This window comes from Leucoraja erinacea, chromosome 40 (genome assembly GCF_028641065.1).
Source record: "Leucoraja erinacea ecotype New England chromosome 40, Leri_hhj_1, whole genome shotgun sequence".
Classification (NCBI taxonomy): Eukaryota; Metazoa; Chordata; class Chondrichthyes; order Rajiformes; family Rajidae; genus Leucoraja; species Leucoraja erinaceus.
The window spans coordinates 5983373-6003510 of NC_073416.1; the positions used below are offsets into that span (position 1 = coordinate 5983373).

General features: G+C 42.0%; 2 protein-coding genes across 3 annotated transcripts in view; both read right to left on the minus strand.

The window, feature by feature from the left end:
* Nucleotides 1-1717, minus strand: part of LOC129714688 (spermatogenesis-associated serine-rich protein 2-like) — a 72102-nt gene extending 70385 nt beyond the window's left edge. Inside the window, exons 1-2 of one of the 2 annotated variants that reach the window (XM_055664447.1) lie at nt 1536-1717; nt 694-880 (exon numbers count right to left, since the gene is read on the minus strand). In XM_055664447.1, the coding sequence (XP_055520422.1) occupies nt 694-718 (25 nt within the window). In that variant the 5' untranslated portion in view covers nt 719-880; nt 1536-1717. Of the gene's footprint in view, nt 1-693; nt 881-1531 lie in introns of both variants that reach the window. The other variant, XM_055664446.1, reaches the window with a different exon arrangement.
* Nucleotides 1718-14547: 12830 nt separating this feature from the next.
* On the minus strand, nt 14548-19184 carry dnajc22 (DnaJ (Hsp40) homolog, subfamily C, member 22). The gene is made up of 3 exons (XM_055664455.1): nt 19143-19184; nt 16732-17742; nt 14548-14849 (listed from the first exon to the last, which is right to left on the minus strand). Exons 2-3 carry the CDS (start codon nt 17572-17574, stop codon nt 14676-14678), a joined length of 1017 nt encoding a protein of 338 aa, XP_055520430.1. The 5' UTR covers nt 17575-17742; nt 19143-19184; the 3' UTR covers nt 14548-14675.
* Nucleotides 19185-20138: the final 954 nt, after the last annotated feature.

Here is a 20138-nt window from a genome sequence, read left to right on the forward strand (position 1 = left end):
CGTGGTTATTTACTTCCTTCGTAAATTCTGACCGCAAGAGAACCAGACGGGAACGTTCATTAATCGTGTCATATCTGTGTATCTATTTACCATTTTCTACCAGGTCTCTTTCTTGAATGTTATAATTTTACACAATGCAGTCACAAACTTTGTTAACAGTTTCTATTATTAATTTTTACATGGAACAATGTCATTAGCATGGGAACTAGTACTTCCTCATTTAATAAACCAATATATTGACAAAGAACAATCTTGAACATACAACAGAACACCCCTCCCCAACATATTATTACACTAATCAGACTATACTAACCATAATAGGTAATACATACATGTCTAACTGGTCTACAAATTGCACCCTCAATTTATTTTCTATACTGTAATATATGCCCACTAAACTCTTTCCCAAGCTTGAGAAACTACACTAATTGTCAAAATTCACCAACACCACACTGAATCACCAACTAGGGATCGAAGTTGTACTTCTGAAGTAATCCGAATTCAATTATTTGGGTTCAGGGAAAAATAACTATTCTCGTAATATAGGACGAATGTGAAATTAAACGGATTGCGTTTTTAGAAAGTGGGTATAACACAAAATGAATAGACAAACTTCTCAAGATGATTGTAGCTTAGAAAGCCAAAAACAAATTAGTATTGGAGAAACGCATCGTATTATTCTTTTTTACTCACCTTTTTGATTTTGCTTTTTAGCCATCTCCGTTTGTTGTTTCTTTAAAGTAGGTAGGTAGTCAACGAATTTGACTAATTAAAGCGAGAGCTCAGCAAGCACCCTTGCCAAGTCTTCCAAGCAGAAGATACAGCTTCCGTCAAAATATCTCTTCACTCTCCGCGGCGTTTCTGGGACGTCTTGGAAACGCTACAAATCGACAATGATCAATAATAATCATTTGTGTCCCATCTATTACAGGCTGGCCAACAAATTTTACACCATTAATGAACACTCCCGTCTTTGGTTCTCTCTTGCGATCAGACCGCACACCATAAAAAATGATAAAGGAACCAAATAGCCACGCAACCAAGTATTTTACACAAGAGAGGGGGATAGACAGAGAAATAACGTGTGGGATAACCGAATCTAATTTACCAGTGGGGTGCGTGTGTCACAAACACAGCCTTTCTTCTTTAGGGGGCGATTCTGTAGAGGGCCCAGTGGTCAGTCAGCACCAAAGATCCTAGAGGAGCTCCACTAGGATCTTTGGTCAGCACTTTCTTGTCTCTTTTTGTCTTACAACCCCCCCTCCCGCCTCCCAACATATCAAGCTTCCAGCCAGTCGCCAGCTTCCTTTCTTCGTCTTCGGTTGCTTCCTTTCTTTCTTCCCCTCTTTCTTCCCCTCCCTCCTTCCAGATCGACTAGTTTGGAAGAAAACCTTTTGTCCTCCCTTTTTCTGCCAGCTCCCCTCTCTCTGCCTAATTAAAACAACCAGGTGGTCTCAGCGGGACTGGTCTTGCAGACTGAGGGAACCCGAGAGGAATTTTCTTGTGAGAAAGAGAAAGAGAGAAAACTCACCCACCCAACTGGTGATTTTTTTTTCCTTCTTCTCTCTCTCAATTGTTGAGGCTAAAGAAGATTTGTATTAAGTGATTTCTTTAATTCTGGAGTCCAAAAGGCGTGAACCTCCTCCCTCAGGACAACCGGTACCACCAGAGCCACTTCTCAGAATGGGACTCGCAACCAAAGAGCTCGCAACAAGGAGGGAGGAAAAACTCTCAGCAACTCGGCTGCGCCGCTCACTCCCAGTGCGTCACTTCCGGTTGACGAGGTTTCCCGAGTGATCCCGAAGTCCGGGGGCGGGGAGGAGGAGAGAGACCGACCGGACTTCATGAACATGTTGTTCAAGAAGGAACTGCAGATGCTGGAAAATCGAAGGTAGACAAAAAAGTGCTGGAGAAACTCAGCGGGTGCAGCAGCATCTATGGAGCGAAGGAAATAGGCAACGTTTCAGGTCGAAACCTCCCCCCCCCAATTATTTATTTATTTATTTATTATATTAATTTTTTTTAGCCATGGGAGTCAGTGGGTTTATAGTGGAAGGTAGACAAAAATGCTGGAGAAACTCAGCGGGTGCAGAAGCATCTATGGAGCGAAGGAAATAGGCAACGTTTCGGGCCAAAACCCTTCTTTATAGGGGATGTCGGTCAGAAGTCTATCACCTGCGATGGAGATAGTGAGGTCAAGGAATGGTAGGGAAGTGTCGGAAATGGTCCAGGTGTATTTGAGTGCCGGATGGAAGTTGGTGGTGAAGTGGATGAAGTCAGTCAGTCAGTTGTGTGTGGGTGCAGGAGGTGGCACCAAAGCAGTCGTCGATGTAGCGTCTGAAGAAGGGTTTCGGCCCGAAACGTTGCATGTTTCCTTCGCTCCACATAGATGCTGTTGCACCCGCTGAGTCGACTTCATTAACATCACCAAGGGAGACACAGCAGTGTCAAAAAAAAGCACCAAAAGGAATTTAAATTAGTCCAATGTAGTCTCATCTTGACCCCTTATTGACATTTTTTTTTAAATTGTAAATCGGCTTTGCTTCTGTGAAATGCAAGTAAGTGGATAGATAGAGTTTAAAACAATTAAAAAGGCTCAAGCAGCTTTGTGTATAAGATGGACACAAGAAACAGGAGTAACTCAGCGGGACAGGCAGCATCTCTGGAGAAAAGGAATGGGTGACGTTTCAGATCAAGACCCTTCTTCAGTCTGGGAAGAAGTCTGAAGAGGGGTCTCGACCCGAAATGTCACACATTCCTTCTCTCCAGAGATGCTGCCTGGCCCTGCTGAGTTACTCCAGCGTCTTGTGTCTGTTTAGCAGCTTCACAAGTTGCGCCGAGGATATGGAAAATTCGAGAAAGGGTTAATTGTTCCACAATATTTCCGTGGCTGGACACCAAGGCATGGAAGGATCCGCTTGACATTTGAACATGAGGTTTTTTTTTTAAAGCCACTTTTGAGATACACAGAAAATAAAACATTTAATAAATACAGAGCCGTTGGAGATGACATGTTGCTCTCTCTCTCAGCCATTGTGAGGCCGGTTCTGAGGGGCAGCAGCACCACCTGCTGGGGCCAAGCATGGTGAGATTCTCTGGGAAGTGGGAACAAATAAACTGTATTCAACTTTTATTTAATCAACGTCTGCTTTGATTTGTCGTTTTCACACTTTACCGCTCCATATCTCTAGTTTCCCTCTCCCCTGACTCCAAGTCTGAAGAAGGGTCTCGACCCGAAACGTCACCCATTCGGTAGGCGGCGCGACTCTCGTCAGCAGCGGCCTCTGCAGCCCGTCTGCGTTTTTATTATTTTTTGTCTATGTTTTTATGTAGTTTTGTTATTTTTTGTTGGGGTGTGTGTGTGGGGGGGTGGGGGTGGGGTGGGAGGGGGTAACTTTTAATCTCTCCCTGCATGGGAGACCCGACCTTTTCTTTGTCGGGTCTCCGTTGTCGTTGAGGCTGCAACGGGGAGCGGCCTCCAACAGGAAGACCAGGGGCTCTGGTGCCGACTACTCACCTCACCGTCGCGGAGCTGGCCGAGTCCAGAGCGGATGGAGCGGTGGTGGAGCGCTGCTGCGGCCCGACCTCCGGAGATTCGGAGGCTGCAACTGCGGGTCTGGCGGACGGCGGCACCGGGAGCCCGCGGGTCCCTGGAGGGAGACCGCTTTTCAGGGCTCTCGCAACGGCGACTTCTCCCGCCCGAGTTGCGGGGTTGAAGAGTTCCTGGAGCGGGGCCTTACAGCACCACCCCGCGCGGCTTGCAATGGCCGCGGGACTGTGCGAGCGCACGCCGGGGGCTCTAACATCAAGACCCGGTGTGCGTCCTTGCATCACCTGGCGTGGCTTTAATGGACGCGGGACAATCGCCATTGCCAGCCAGGGGGCTTTGACTTTGACTCTGACATCGGGGGGGGGGGGGGGGGGGGGGAGTGCAGTGGAGAGATAAGTTTTAAAGTTTTTTTGGCCTTACATCACAGCGATGTGATGGATGTTTATGTAAATTATGTTGTGTCTTGGGTCTATTTGTTTGTAATGTATGGCTGCAGAAACGTCATTTCGTTTGGACCTCAAGGAGTCCAAATGACAAATAAATTGAATCTTGAATCTTGAATCTTGAATTCCTTCCCTCCAGAGATGCTGCCTGTCCCGCTGAGTTACTCCGGCATTTTGTGTCTATATTATGAACTCTGTATCTTTCCATTCACATTACCTATTGTACTTGACTTTGGCTTGATTGTATTTATGTAGAGTATCTGAATGTATAATTTTACTGTAGAAGCAAGGAACTGCAGATACTAGTTTACACAAAAGGACACAAAGCTAGAGAAGCTCAGTGCATCAGTTTGCACTTGTCAGAATTAAATGCTGTCTGTCATCACTCCACCCAACTTTGCAGATGAAATATGTCCCATTCTATCCTTAAACAACCTTATATGCTATCTCTACTCTACTAATGTTCATCTCATCTACAAATGTACTCATCACATCATCCATATTCTCATTCCAGTCGTATATATTACACACAACAAAGGTCTCGGTATTGATCTCTGGAGTGCACCACTTGTTACACATTTCCAGTCAGGTAAAACACCCATCCACCATGACCCTCTTCCAATCACCAAGCCAATTTTGGATCTAGTTTTCCAACATACTACAGATCCCCTTCGAGACCAGCCTACTCTGTGAGACCTCGTCAAAAGCATCGCAAACGTCCACGTAAACGACATCTATCACTCTGCCTTCATCAATTTATCTTAGCTATTAAAATCCTTTTTGTTACTTGATACTGTTCATTTATTACAACCTTTGGTATATCCCCTTCATTTCTAGTCGGAATGTTTTTTACCTCGTATCTCATGCATGACGTATTTAAATAGCTAATATCTTTAGGGCAGCTCATTTTAGTGTTGCTGTTACTCAATTCCCCATTTAACTTCAATTTGTTTACTTGTCTGCTTTGCTTCCCAGAACCATGATCATGCTTGGTTGGAAGTAGAACATGCTAATAAAGCAAAAAATAACAAATGCTAGGTTCTCTCCTTTTTATTTCATGCTGTATTTAGATATTTCAAAGTTAGAAAGATCCTATCATTGCAACTCTGTTTTTACTGTGCATATCTCAAAGTTAGCTTGATTTCTCTCCTACTCTCAATATATATAATCTCAATATTGTAATTAAATTCCCTTTTTATTCCTTCGCTGAAGGTGGTCTTCTCATCACAATACTTATTCTAATTGAAAGACCATTATGTGAATTTAGTTTTTTTTTCTTAACGTCTCCCCATGTGCTGTCAGAAACATTTCTCCCTTGAGCTTAATACTTTAAACTTACACCCACGCCTATATCTATTTTGGGTTCCAGTGCTACTTTTTTGAACTCATTTATGCCGGCTGCTTCAATTGTATTCCTTGCTAACTTAATTCAAGATGGTATTATACTCTGCCAAGTCCCAACCTTTAAATAATACAGCATTGTAATGAAAGTACACAAGTAAATGTAACCACACCTAAAATATCATAAACATTGATTTTTCTTCACAAATGTGGACTGACCTGTTATGTTTCTGGCACTTTCTCTTTATAGCTTTGTAGACCTGCACCTCAACAAAATGACAAATTTCATGACAGCAAAGGGGAAATACAGTGAAGGACAAAAACACTGTAGTGTAACTTCCTTACTAGATGTGCTCCTTGCAACTTGCACACTGAGCAGAATCCATAGAATGAGTAATCTGTGTGTATAGCACAGAGACATTTTATTCTGACTGCCATGTTGACAACATGATTCATTTGTTATTTACATTTCTATTGGTTGTTATTTTTAATACATTTTATTTTATCTATTCATACTATTGTATTGTAATCTTTGTTAATATTCGGACAAAGCAATACAAGTCACTTAAACTAAATACAAAATGTAATGTTGGCCTATGTGTCAATATGTGGACTCTATGGATCGCCTGGCAGCCATGATTCACTCATGATGAACGGAATTAATATTTGGCATGATGGATACAGTTCCAGTGAAGCAGGTTAGGGAGGTCATGGGATAAGTTACCTGCTGTAGGATGCCCAGCCTCCTCTTCAGTATTTCTGAGGCTGGTCTAGGCTGGTCAATGTTGATCCCTTGGATGTTGATGGTGAGATTTGATCCCAACTACAGGTGCTGTCTCTATGGAGTTTGCACATTCTCCCCATGACTGCATGGGCTTTCTCCCACACTCCAAAGACCTACAGGTTTATAAATAAAAATGTAAATTGTCCCTAGTGTGTGTAGGATAGTGTTAATATGCGGGGATTGCTGGTTGGCGCGGACTCGGTGGGCCGAGGGCCTGTTTCCCCACTGTATCTTTAAACTAAACTAAACCACTGTGCATATGTATGGAGCTCCATGGTACAACCTACCATTGTGCACCAGTGGAAGTACTGATTTATTTTAACAATAATTTAAGCATAAACATAATAACATAGAAATGTTTTACTGTGTGAATTTGGAAACTATTTTGTTTAAGCACGGACTAAACGTGGGAGGGCGTGAATCATTGTTCAGCAGACCACGTTATGAAGCAAGGCTCAAGCAATTAAACTCTTTTTCTCTGAGATAAGGAAACTGAGAAACTACTAATATCGTAAATGCTTTAGGTTTTGGATGGCGAGCTATAGTAAGAGAATTAAGGGTGTGAGCTGCCTGAAAATATAATTGAAGCAACCACTTTTGAAAAGACTGACGGTGAGGAGAGAAGCAATAAAATCCCCCTCGAGTTCCATCTAAACCCACCCTTTTCTTAACTTTAAATCTTTAGGTTTAGGTATATTAATGTCTTGTTTACTGAGGTACAGTGAAAAGCTTTGTTCTGCATGCTATCCAAACAGATCAGATAATACTACACATAAATACAATCAAGTCAAAATCAAGTACAATGGGTAGAGCAAAGGGGAAGATACAGAGTGCAGAATACAGTTCTCAGCATTGTAGCGCATCAGTTCCAGAGACAAAGTCCAATGTCCGCAATGGGGTAGAGGTGAATCAGATAGTACCCTAGCTGATGAAAGGAGCATTCAGAAGCCTGATAACAGAGGGGAAGAAGCTGTTCCTGAGTGTTGCTGCACGCTTTCAAGCTCGTGTACCTTTTGCCGTGCGGTGGAGAGGTAACATGGTGGATGCAGAGTGCAGAGACTGACTCCACCTGGGGCAAGCAGAGAGCGTTCCCTCATACACCAGAGGGTCTTGTGGAGTGAGTTCCAAAGAGCATGCCCAAGATAGTTGAAGGAAAACAAAATAAAACTGCTGATGGTGGAAATCTGTAATAAAAAGAGAAAATGCAGTATGGTTCTGACAAAGGGTCCACAAACTGAAATGTGAACAGTCTCTCTTTCTACAGATGCTACTTAATCTGCCAAGTGTTTCCAGCTTTTTCACTCAAGAAAGAACAAGGTTGTGGAGGTTTTTTGGGCAAAACATTTTTATACAGATTTTATGATAATAGGTTCAATGCATTGACAGAAGGGGAGACACTAGCAATTGTTAAGGGGAGCGGTGCAGTAAGTGGAATTTTGGATAAATTGAAAGGTGCTCATTTTAAAAGTGGGCTCATTTTAAAATTTCACATTTTCTTTGTTTGAACCAGACTTTAAAATAGTACGCTGCTGAATAAATAGTTGCTAAGATAATAAAAAGCACAGTTGTAATGAGACGTTAAAGCTAGTGATACTATCTGCCTGACATTGAGAATGTAAAATATCTAGTGCTGTGTACTGGAAGAGTATGGAGTCTTGTCAATGTTCTAGCCTTTATTTTCTCGACCCCCAAAAGCATATTAACTGATCATTTAGCTCATTTACTGTTTGTAGAATCTTTCTGTGCATCAATTAGCAACTATATTTGCTTTCATAGTAAATCTACTTAACAAGTACTTATTTGGGGATGAAGCACTTTAAGAAACGTTTAGAGTATGGCAAGAGTGTAAATGCAAATGTTTATTTTTCCATACAATTTAGATGCTATCTGTAATAAAACAATAAGCACAGGAAATACTCAGCACCATTCACACTGATGAAAGGTCATTGATCTAAAATGTTAATTGTATTTTCTCTCCACAAATATTGCACGACCTGCTGAGTAGTTCTAACTTTATTTCATATTACCATTATATTATCGGGGGTGACTGTCTGACTTGGCAGTGGAATAGATACCAGTCAACTTGCCTTGTTACAAAATGCTTCTATCTGTGTAGTGAAGTAACATGTTAATGAGGGACCAAGGGTTGATTCTGTAATGCACAAGCTTCTTTAAAATGAGGTTCTGCATTATACGGTTACTTTTGGAATAGCAGTTAAAGATTCTATCAACAGCGTGATCTTGTACTATCAAACCTAGCTGTGAACATATTGTTTAAGAAGGAACTGCAGATGCTGGAAAATCGAAGGTAGACAAAAATGCTGCAGAAACTCAGCGGGTGAGGCAGCATCTATGGAGCAAAGGAAATAGGCAACGTTTCGGGTCTGAAGAAGGGTTTCGACCCGAAACGTTGCATATTTCCTTTGCTCCATAGATGCTGCCTCACCCGCTGAGTTTCTCCAGCATTTTTGTGTACCTGTGAACATATTGTATCTGGTGTGTTCGCTCAAATTGAACAATGCAGCTATAGTACAAATTCCAACAGTAGGATAAATATCCTGCTGATTATTTTTTTGGTGCGTAACCCAAACATCCTGATTCAAGCGGATTGTAATCTTGTGTAAATGTTGTGCGGGATCAGCTTTAACTACTTACATCAACCACTGATGGACTATAATCACATTAAAATGTGGAAAGAAGTTGTTCCCAGACTCCTTATGAGTACATCTCAATAGCTGACTTAAGATTGGCATTGATGAAAAGAGAAGAGTTTGATGCCAGTTACTACCCATTCACTTACAATGGGAAGCACTGAAATACCAAATTAATTCCAGAAATGAGGTTGTCATGCTCCACAATGCTAGATCAGACGCTCACCTGTGCTTCACCTACTATTACTTACAGCTGCCAGGTGCTGAATAGCCACCTGTTGATTTGGCAAAGACAAGATCGTGTGGAAAATGGAGAATTCTAGTGCCTGCTAAATGTACATAATTTGCGCTTGTTTCACACAAAGTGGCATAAAATGGTAAAAACATTCAATGCGAGGTCAATTTTCTTTTTAAGTAAGTGTTTTTGTATACGTTCCAATGTCAATTTTATTCCATTTCCTTCTGTCTGATCTGGCATTGTGGACCTTGTGCTGGAGAACAAATTGGATCATTCTCTAATGTAATAAAAAGGATGATAAAATAACAATGTAATAAAAAATAAGCCTGAAGAAGGGTCCCGACTCGAAACGTCACTCATCTATTTTCTCCAGAGATGCTGCCTGACCCGCTGAGTTACTCCAGCACTCTGTGAAACGTCACCTATCCATGTTCTCCACAGATGCTGCCTGACCCGCTGAGTTACTCCAGCACTCTGTGAAACGTCACCTATCCATGTTCTCCACAGATGCTGCCTGACCCGCTGAGTTACTCCAGCACTCTATGAAACCTCATCTTTGGATCAGATTCTCGAATCAAATCTGAGTTACTCCAGCACTTTGTGAAACGTCACCTATCCATGTTCTCCACAGATGCTGCCTGATCCGCTGAGTTACTCCAGCACTTTATGCCTATCTTTGGATCATTCTCGAATCAAATCTGCCTTGGCTCATCTACCCACTGGATGAACCTATCCAGCCATTGAAGAGGTGGAGATGAGGCAGGGACTGCAGAGGTAACTCAGCGGGTCAGGCAGCATCTGTGGAGAACATGGATAGGTGACGTTTCACAAAGTGCTGGAGTAACTCAGCGGGTCAGGCAGCATCTCTGGAGAACATGGATAGGTGACGTTTCACAGAGTGCTGGAGTAACTCAGCGGGTCAGGCAGCATCTCTGGAGAACATGGATAGGTGACGTTTTTGGTCAGGACCCTTCTTCAGAAGAGAGGTAAAAAAAATGTTTGCTATTTACATATAGAGCCAATACATATGTTCTGCATCATTGAAGAAGTTTTGCTTGCCAGTAGATGGCACTCATGCTTTGCAAATGATCCATAGTAAACATTATCGAAAGTGCAGATAAAACATAGAACGGCACAGGACAAACACTGTTCCTTCAGCAGATGGCATCATTCAGTTACAAACCAAGAAAGTAATTTTACATAGAAGCATATTTAGAATCTAGAAAACAATCAATACAGTGATACATGCGCAGTTTGTTTAATGACTAACAAAAGGCGTTAATGCCTTACAAATTCGGTTTCTTCATGTACTATTGATAGAGCAATTTGTTCTGAGGTTACAAACAAAAAATATTTTTGAGTTGAATCATTGTAACTCAAAAGTATGCGTGACATTGAGCAGACACTGTTGTGATGTAATTGATGTAAATGAAAAGAGGAAGTGTGGTCATTTGGATTTGTATAATAATTACCTGTATACAGTGGCTTGCAAGAGTATTCGTACCCCTTGAACTTTTCCACATTTTGTCACGTTACAACCACAAACGTAAATGTATTTTATTGGGATGTTATGTGATAGACCAACACAAAGTGGTGCATAATTGTGAAGAGGAAGGAAAATGATACATGGTTTTCAAATTTATTTACAAATAAAAAACTGAAAAGTGTGGCGTGCAAAAGTATTCAGCCCCCTTTACTATGATACCCCTAAATAAAATCCAGTGCAACCAATTGCCTTCAGAAGTCACCTAATTAGTAAATAGAGTCCACTTGTGTGTAATCTAATCTCAGTATAAATACAGCTGTTCTGTGAAGGCCTCAGAGGTTTGTTAGAGAACATTAGTGAACAAACAGCATCATGAAGCCCAAGGAACGCACCAGACAGGTCAGGGATAAAGTTGTGGAGAAGTTTAAAGTAGGGTTAGGGTATAAAAAAAATCCCAAGCTTTGAACATCTCACGGAACACTGTTCAATCCATCATCCGAAAATGGAAACAGTATGGCACAACTGCAAACCTACCAAGACATGGCTGTCCACCTAAACTGACAGGACGGGCTAACTCTAGAGGAGCTGCAGAGATCCACAGCTCAGGTGGGAGAATCTGTCCACAGGACAACTATTAGTCGTGCACTCCACAAATCGTGCCTTTATGGAAGAGTGGCAAGAAGAAAGCCATTGTTGGAAAAAAAGCCATAAGAAGTCCCATTTGCAGTCTGCCACAAGCCATGTGGGGGACACAGCAAACATGTGGAGGAAGGTGCTCTGGTCAGATGAGACCAAAATTGAAGTTTTTGGCCTAAATGCAAAACGCCATGTGTGGCGGAAAACTAACATTGCACATCACCCTGAACACACCATCCCCACTGTGAAACATGGTGGTGGCAGCATCATGCTGTGGGGATGCTTTTCTTCAGCAGGGACAGGGAAGCTGGTCAGAGTTGATGGGAAGATGGATGGAGCCAAATACAGGGCAATCTTGGATGAAAACCTGTTAGAGTCTACAAAAGACTTGAGACTGGGGCGGAGGTTCACCTTCCAGCAGGACAATGACCCTAAACATACAGCCAGAGCTACAATGGAATGGTTTAGATCAAAGCATATTCATGTGTTAGAATGGCCCAGTCAAAGTCCAGAGTCCTAAATCCAATTGAGAATCTCTGGCAAGACTTGAAAATTGCTGTTCACAGATGCTCTCCATTCAATCTGACTGAGCTTGAGCTATTTTGCAAAGAAGAATGGTCAAAAATTTCAGTCTCTAGATGTGCGAAGCTGGTAGAGACATACCCCAAAAGATTTGCAGCTGTAATTGCAGCGAAAGGTGGTTCTACAAAGTATTGACTCAGGGGGGCTGAATACTTTTGCACGCCACACTTTTCAGTTTTTTATTTGTAAAAAAATTTGAAAACCATGTATCATTTTCCTTCCACTTCACAATTATGCACCACTTTGTGTTGGTCTATCACATAAAATCCCAATCAAATACATTTACGTTTGTGGTTGTAACGTGACAAAATGTGGAAAAGTTCAAGGGGTATGAAAACTTTTGCAAGCCACTGTATATCGTATCTTTCAAGGTTAATTTGGCATAGCAAGCAAACATCGGTGGGGGCGCTGTCCTGAACGGCGCCTATCCTGCAGCTGTCCGTTTTCTTTCACTTCTTTTTATTATTTTTAGTACGTTAAAGTGTTTAGTTGGGTGTCTAATCTTTTATGTGTGGGGGGTGGGTGGGGGGGGGTGGTGGGGGGGGGGGGAGGGGGGAAACTGCTTTTCAAGTCCCTACCTGGTCGGAGAGGCTGCCTTCCTCGTAGCAGCACCTTCGACCTGTCCTCGCGGCCTACCAGCATGTCCTGGAGCGACGTTTCCTGAGGGGACCTGGCCAGAACCTCGGCTTTGGCGGCAGCGCGGCGCTGGAGCGCTATCGCGGAGCGGGCGATGCCTTGTCTGGGTCGCCGCGCTGGAACTCCAGTATGCTGGGATCGCCGATAATAACATCGTGGAGCCGCGGTTCTGTGGAGCGGCACTGAACTTTACATCCCGGAGCCTGGGATCTCTCACCGAGATCGCCAGTGTGTGAAGCTTCGTCCAGCGCGGTCTGTTGGCTTGTGAAGCCGCGGTCTCCGGTAAGAAGGCGGCCGTTCCTGGCCCCCCAAGCCGCTGAGGGTTCTCCCGATGCCGGAGTACCATCACCCAGCAAGAACGGCCGGGAACATCGGGCCCCGTAACGGCGACTGTGGAGGCCTCAATAGGCCCGACTCTGGGTGGACAAGAGGATGGGGACTGGACTTTGTGCCTTCCCCCACAGTGGGAATCATTGTGGGGGGATGTTTTTATGTTTTAATGTTAAACTTCTTGAATGCTACGTTGTATTTTTATTAGTGTGCTGCAGGAACATCTGACTTGCCCCTCGGGGACAAATAAAGTGCTTTGTATTGTATTGTATTGTATTGTAAACAGACTAAGCAAAATTAATTTATGAAACAATACAGTCAACACCAGACCGAGATAATGGATGAGAACTATTGGAAGAATATGATGTAATGAACTGTACCATAGATTGCAGACAGATCAAGAAAGATGAAACCTGGTTACCACCCTAATTTTAAGAGACACAGATACAGTGCGGAAACGGGCCCTTCAGCCGACCAGCGATCCCCACATATTAACACTATCCTACACACACTAGGGACAATTTTTTCATTTACCAAACCAATTAACCTACAAACCTGCACGTCTCTGGAGTGTGGAAGAAAACTGAAGATCTCAGAGAAAACCCAGGTCACGGGGAGAATGCACAAACTCCGTACAGACAGCACCTGTAGTCCGGATCGCACCCGGGTCTCCAACGCTGCAAGCACTGTAAGGCAGCAACTCTACCGCTGCGCCACCGTGCTGCCCTAATGAACATGTAGAGTTTAATTAGGGTTAGGGTCTAAAAGATTTGGTAGGAGCAGATACCTGATTGGAAAGTTCAAATTTAGGATTGTAGGCAAGGATTGAGAGTTGACATTTTTCAGGCTATTGATAAGAAAGTAGATAACGGGAAGACAGTGATAAAAATCAAGGTGTGTCATTTGCTAATCATTTGAGAAAATATCAACTTAAAACGCTTTGAATTGTCAGGAGGGAAATGTTCCTAAAGGCTCTGTCCCACTTTCCCGAGTTACTCACGAATACTCCCGAGTTTTTCCCTTGATTCAAACTCGGAGAATGTCCGTAGCGAGTCCGTAGATATTTCGTAGCTGCTCGTAATGCCAGCCGTTAGTACTCGGGGCATCAGGTAAGTCGGGACCTTTTTTCAGCATGTTGATAAATGTCCACGAGAAAAAAATATAGCCCCGAGTACCTATGGCTGGCATCTCCGAATTTGAATCAAGGGGAAAACTCGAGAGAATTCGTGAGTAACTTGGGAAAGTGGGACAGGGCCTTAAAGGGCATTAACTCCTCAAACTGAAGGCCTGCATCTTCTGTAAAGATTATTGCTCAAGTTAAGAGCGCTCAGGATTAGAGTTAGATGACAAAAAATGTTAACCCAAAGAGTGTTGAGCCTGTGGAATTCTCAACTCCAGAAAAAGTTGAAGTCAAATCATTAAATATATGCAGGAAGGAGTGAGATGCGTGTATCTTGGTTAAAGAGATGAATGGATACAGGAAGAGTGCTACAGGAACAGACTATTGAATTTGGATGATCAGCCATAATTGTATTGAATGGTGGAGTCGGCTCAAAGGGCCAAATGGCCGACTGCTCTAATTTTCTATGTTTCTGATTTCAAAGCTGGCTGAGGCTCCAAAATGGAAGTCCATTTAAACTGATATTATTTGGACAGGTAAACCTGTTTGGGAAAGGAAGCATCTTGAGTTGGCTGATGAATTAAGTAAATCTAGGCAGATATAAATAATATACCTCGACAATGATATTCCTATCTGTCTTTTTAATTTGTACAATGTAATCTTTGGAGTGAGAGTTGGGGGAGGATTCATTAGTTGCAATGCAGATGTGGCATGGATACTCTGGCTAATCAGGAGAATAAGGACAAATAATTGAACATTTAACCCCAGTTCAGCTTTATTCAATGCCTCAATTTTAACAAATTTGTACCATAAATTGCAACCAGCTATAAAACCAGTTTATCTTAATATTTTTTAAGTGGTGTCACAGCTCTAGCGTGTCACTCGTAGCTTGTTTTTTTAACAAGTAATTCATACGCTGCCTGGATCTCAAGGAATTGTTGCTCCGCTTCATTTAAATTATGTTGGTTGTGGTCAGGGTGCCAGCGTTTCACCAGCTCTCTGTAACTTTTATTAATTTCTTCCAAAGTTGCTTCCCGGTGTAATCCTAGCACCTGAAGGAAATACAAGTCTTAATTTAGAAAGAATAACTCGGCAAGACCTGTATGCTGTTTTATCAATTTCACTGCATTTTTTACTATCACCTTGTATCGCCAAAACCAGAAAGAACCAGCTCTATCCGGGATTAAGAATTTATGTCACAATGAATTACATTCTTTGTCACTTTCTTCAAACAGTTTTCATCTGGGAAAACATCTGGATATCAGGCAGTTGATCTTACATCTTTTTCAGAAGACTAACTGGGAGAATAGCTGTTTCTGTAATGAACATCCATCTTTTTTGCAGGGCCATTGCAGAGAAACACAAATGCTTCAGTTATACAGTAAACGATTAATGATCTGGATGAGGGAATTGAATGCAACATCTCCAATTTTGCAGATGACACGAAGCGGGGGGGGGGGGGGGGGGGGGGGGGGGGGGGGGGGGGGGCAGTGGCAGTGTTAGCTGTGAGGAGGATGCTAGGAGGTAGCAAGGTGTCTTGGATAGGTTGGGTGAGTGGGCAAATGCATGACAGATGCAGTATAATGTGGATAAATGTGAGGTTATCCACTTTGGTGGCAAAAACAGGAAAGTAGACTATTATCTGAATGGTGGCTGATTAGGAAAGGGGAGATGCAACGAGACCTGGGTGTCATGGTACACCAGTCATTGAAAGTAGGAATGCAGGTGCAGCAGGCAGTGAAGAAAGCAAATGGTATGTTAGCCTTCACAGCAAAAGGATTTGAGTATAGGAGCAGGGAGGTTCTACTGCAGTTGTACAGGGTCTTGGTGAGACCACACCTGGAGTATTGCGTACAATTTTGGTCTCCTAATCTGAGGAAAGGCATTCTTGCCATAGAGGGAGTACAGAGAAGGTTCACCAGACTGGTTCTTGGGATGCCAGGACTTTCATATGAAGAAATACTGGATAGACTCGGCTTGTACACGCTAGAATTTAGAAGATTATGGAAACTTACAAAATTCTTAAGGGGTTGGACAGGCTAGATGCAGGAAGATTATTCCCGATGTTGGGGAAGTCCAGAACTAGGGGTCACAGTTTAAGGATATCTTTTAGGACCGAGATGAGAAAATCATTTTTTACACAGAGAGTGGTGAATCTGTGGAATTCTCTGCCACAGAAGGTAGTTGAGGCCAGTTCATTTGCTATATTTAAGAGGGAGTTAGATGTGGCCCTTGTGGCTAGAGGGATCAGGGGGTATGGAGCGAAGGCAGGTACAGGATACTGAGTTGGATGATCAGCCATGATCATATTGAATGGCGGTGCAGGCCCGAAGGGCCGAATGGCCTACTCCTGCACCTATTTTCTATGTTTCTATGTTTCTAAGAGAACATTTAAAAAAAATGTTAAAAAAACTACACCCCATTTTTAAAAAAAAATGAAACAAAAGGTTTGAATTGAAACATCATAAAATATGCCACAGGCTGTCAGACTCCCTACGTTACCTGGGGAAACGAGGAACAACAATTCCTTCAATGATGCCCTCTCCACCATCACCACTCCCACCTCCTGTGATTCTTCTGTTTATCATCCACACTTCCCATTTACCACTCCCCACCTGCCCTGAAGTCAACCACATTTTCCCAATCCTTTTTGAGTGCCTACTTGAAGATATCTTACAACATCTACCTAATATTGCCATGGCCATCTATAATGGAGATAACTATTTGCTTTCCTCAGGTAACCAGCACCATAATAATGGGGCATAAGGTCCAATATACCTTAGTGAGCTTTAAACCCATCTCTTGTTCTAGATTGTTTTAGGTTTTTTTTTTGAAGGCATTGGGAATGCTTGGGTAAAATAAAGAGCTGATAGAGAGGTGGAGGAGGACACGGCAATCTACATCAATCAACATTATTGGTTTGTTTATAATTACCCGATATGCTAATTTTTCTCGGTCAGTCTGTATGGCAGAGATGGATGCAAATATCTTTTCCCATTCCTGAGTGTTTCCATGGGCCAATCCAGTTCCACCAGTAGACAGTTTCCATGTATGATATGGAAGAAGTAATATAGACTCAAGGAGACCACCAACCCATGGGAATATTCGGACTGAGTCCAGGATAAAGCTGATGGTGTCCGTGATATATGTAATTGTAACTGTGGTATTGTGGAATATACAATAGGAGATCGGCATTGAGAAAGCCAGCCAAGCTAAACCCAATCTGTAGAGTCGCACACTTAAATTGTCTGCTGTGTCGTTTGGAGTCTTGTAGTGACGGTGTTGCGTGGAGACAATGCTAGCAACAATACTGATGGGTACTGTCGCAATGGGTCTTCCAAAGAATATGATAGATGTAACAAAGGAGCCCGACATTGTTGCCTTTATATTGGAGGTTTCCTCACCAACATTAGCTACAAGATGAACACCCAGTGTGATTGCAAGTGGCAGAACTATGATGTAGAAACCACTCAATGGTGATAGACTTAAGAGAGCAATGATACCAAAATAAACCCCAACTACAAATTTGCCAAGAGGACGGATAATTTTCATTGATGGTTGTGGGTCTCTTTTCCTTTGAATCTTTTGGTAGCGAATGTTTGCATTTTGCACGTATTTTGGCAATTGCCAAAATTCCCGAATCCATCCAATCCCAAATCCACCAAATGTCACCATCCACAGTAAGGCATGGCTATCTCTCCCAAGGTAGATGTGATGGAGACCTAAAGGTCCACCCAGTGCCCAAAGAACGTATGTGATCAGCAAACGTTTGACCATTTCCACAGTCTAAACCTGCAAATATTGAAACTTGCTGGTTAGCCAGGATTAGGAAGACTCTGCTTAATACGTTAAGAGGTCAGTGCAAGATTTGACAGATCATTCCATATCATTAATTGGATTCTTGATTGAAACATGTCCTTCGTCTAGATTTTCATTTTATGCGTTCTGCAGGAAGACAAAATGAATAACATTAAGAACTTGCCGATAAAGTTATGGTGAAGTCTCTATGTCTGCACTCTGGATAGAAGCAATGTTCATTTTGTATTTGGTTACAGGTTCATGTGTACCTGAATGGAGAGATGAAGAAGGGTCTCGACCCGAAACATCACCCATTCTTTCTGTCCAGAGATGCTGCCTGTCCCGCTGAGTTACTCCAGCATTTTGTGTCTATCTTCAGAGAGATCCTAGTCTGTGTGGATGGAAAAATCTCTCCAAGTTCCATCGATTTAGGGTGTTCTGCAGACTACCTTGGTTAGGCGTTAGATTATTCGATTGGTTCTGAACTTCAATGGCCAAATTTTGAAGTCTTGAATTTGGAAAATGTTTTGAGTGTCAGCATATTTCTGAATTATTATATCTTGATAAAGTTAACAAACAATATTAATCTTGATAAAGTTAACAGACAATATTTCAGAAGAGATGACAAAGGCACCCAGTTAATTAATATATTTTTGGAGAATAAACCTGCTGTCTTTACTTAGCCTTGTGATTCCAAACCCACACCAATGTGATTGACTTAAGTGCTCACCGAAATGGTCTCGCATTCATTTCAATGGCAATTCGGGATAGATGTTAACATAGAACCATAGAAAATAGGTGCAGGAGTAGGCCATTCGGCCCTTCGAGCCTGCACCGCCATTCAACATGATCATGGCTGATCATCCAACTCAGTATCCCATCCCTGCCTTCTCTCCATACCCCCTGATCCCTTTAGCCACAAGGGCCACATCTAACTCCCTCTTAAATATAGCCAATGAACTGGCCTCAACTACCTTCTGTGGCAGAGAATTCCACAGAATTCCTCAAGCACAATGACCACACAGTATTCACAAAGTGTGCAAGTACATTGCCATATTCCACCACAAATCAGTGTGGACATGGATACCACTAGTTGGAGACATGATGCAAGAGTTTTCTCAGTAAAATCTAAAGATAAGCATATATTTGCCACAATGTATTACACAGTATAAAATTCCACTGCTTTGCTGAAGCATGCAGATTTATATGGTTTTCAATACATATTAGTAATGCTAAATTATTAAAAATGGAACTAGTCATAATATTAATACTTTGTGCCAACTTATTGCAAACTATATATTCCTACTTACAAGCACACAGGTTTTAAACATTACATTCCCAATCACGTTTGATTTGGGTAGGCCCTTGAAAATGGGTGGATCCCAATTTAAGAGGAATCAATTTTGCCTCTTCAATTAAAACTTAGTCTATCATTTATATAAAAATGTCACCTTAAGTATTTAACAGTTTTTTGTCTTAAGAGTCCAATGTTGTTAAAAGGGGAATCAGGCAACTTTGAAATAAGAGATATTTTGGAACAAGCTTACCAGACAATGTTGTGTAGTGTCTGATTAAACCAAGGGGACTTTTGCCCTCTGAGGCCTAACCCTATGTTGACTCAGAGCACTTCACTATTGCGTAAAATTAGAATAAACTAATGTAGCAACTTACTTCAGTAATAGGGTAGAATATTAACTCACCAGGTGCTAACACGAAAGGCACTATACAGGTGAATGAATAAAGTCAATCTTAATGATAACTCTAATCAGTGTGAACCTTGACTCAAGTTAGAATGTAGATCAATCCCGGGTTAACCATTGAAGAGATTTCAGTTTACAATGAAGTATGCTTTAAGTATAAATTGTTTTAGCATTAGGTCAAACTTTGGCATAAACATTTAATGCTAGGAGATGAGTCGTAGATCATGTCGTCCTTAATAACCCGACCTAATCACTTAACCAACTGCAAGGAACTGTTCTGTTGTGTCTAATTCCCATTCTTATCCTCCGGCCAGCTACCAACTCTTCTAGTTTGAATAGAAGACTGAAGTGCGCCATTTAAATGTGTTCCAGCAGTTAAAACTTCCCTCCATCCAATGTTTGCCATGTTGTATTGTTTGCCATATGCTTCACCTGTTCAAAATCAAGGGCTAGAGTGCTACCTCTTCCCCAATTCTGGGGCTTTGATTATATTGAAACAATAGCTACATTTAGTAACATTCCATTATTATTTTTCTTTGTAATTGTAACCTTGATATATAGAAAGTGATAAATTATCAATGGTGATTGGAAGATCATTTTCGCATTTTCCCAATTTTCGTTTCAGAATAAATAAACTGGAAGAGAGCAAGGGCTCCAGGGACACTGTGAACGCTGTGCAGCATGATCTGAAAGAGGTGGGAGCGAGATCAGTATAAATAAATGAGTAACACAGTCAGAAATCAATTAATGTTTTTGAGGTGTGGGTGCCAAACGTTCCATTTTTGATGTTGAATCCCATGCAAGAAGACTGGGGTGGATTGGGAGCTAAAATGCTACAGACCA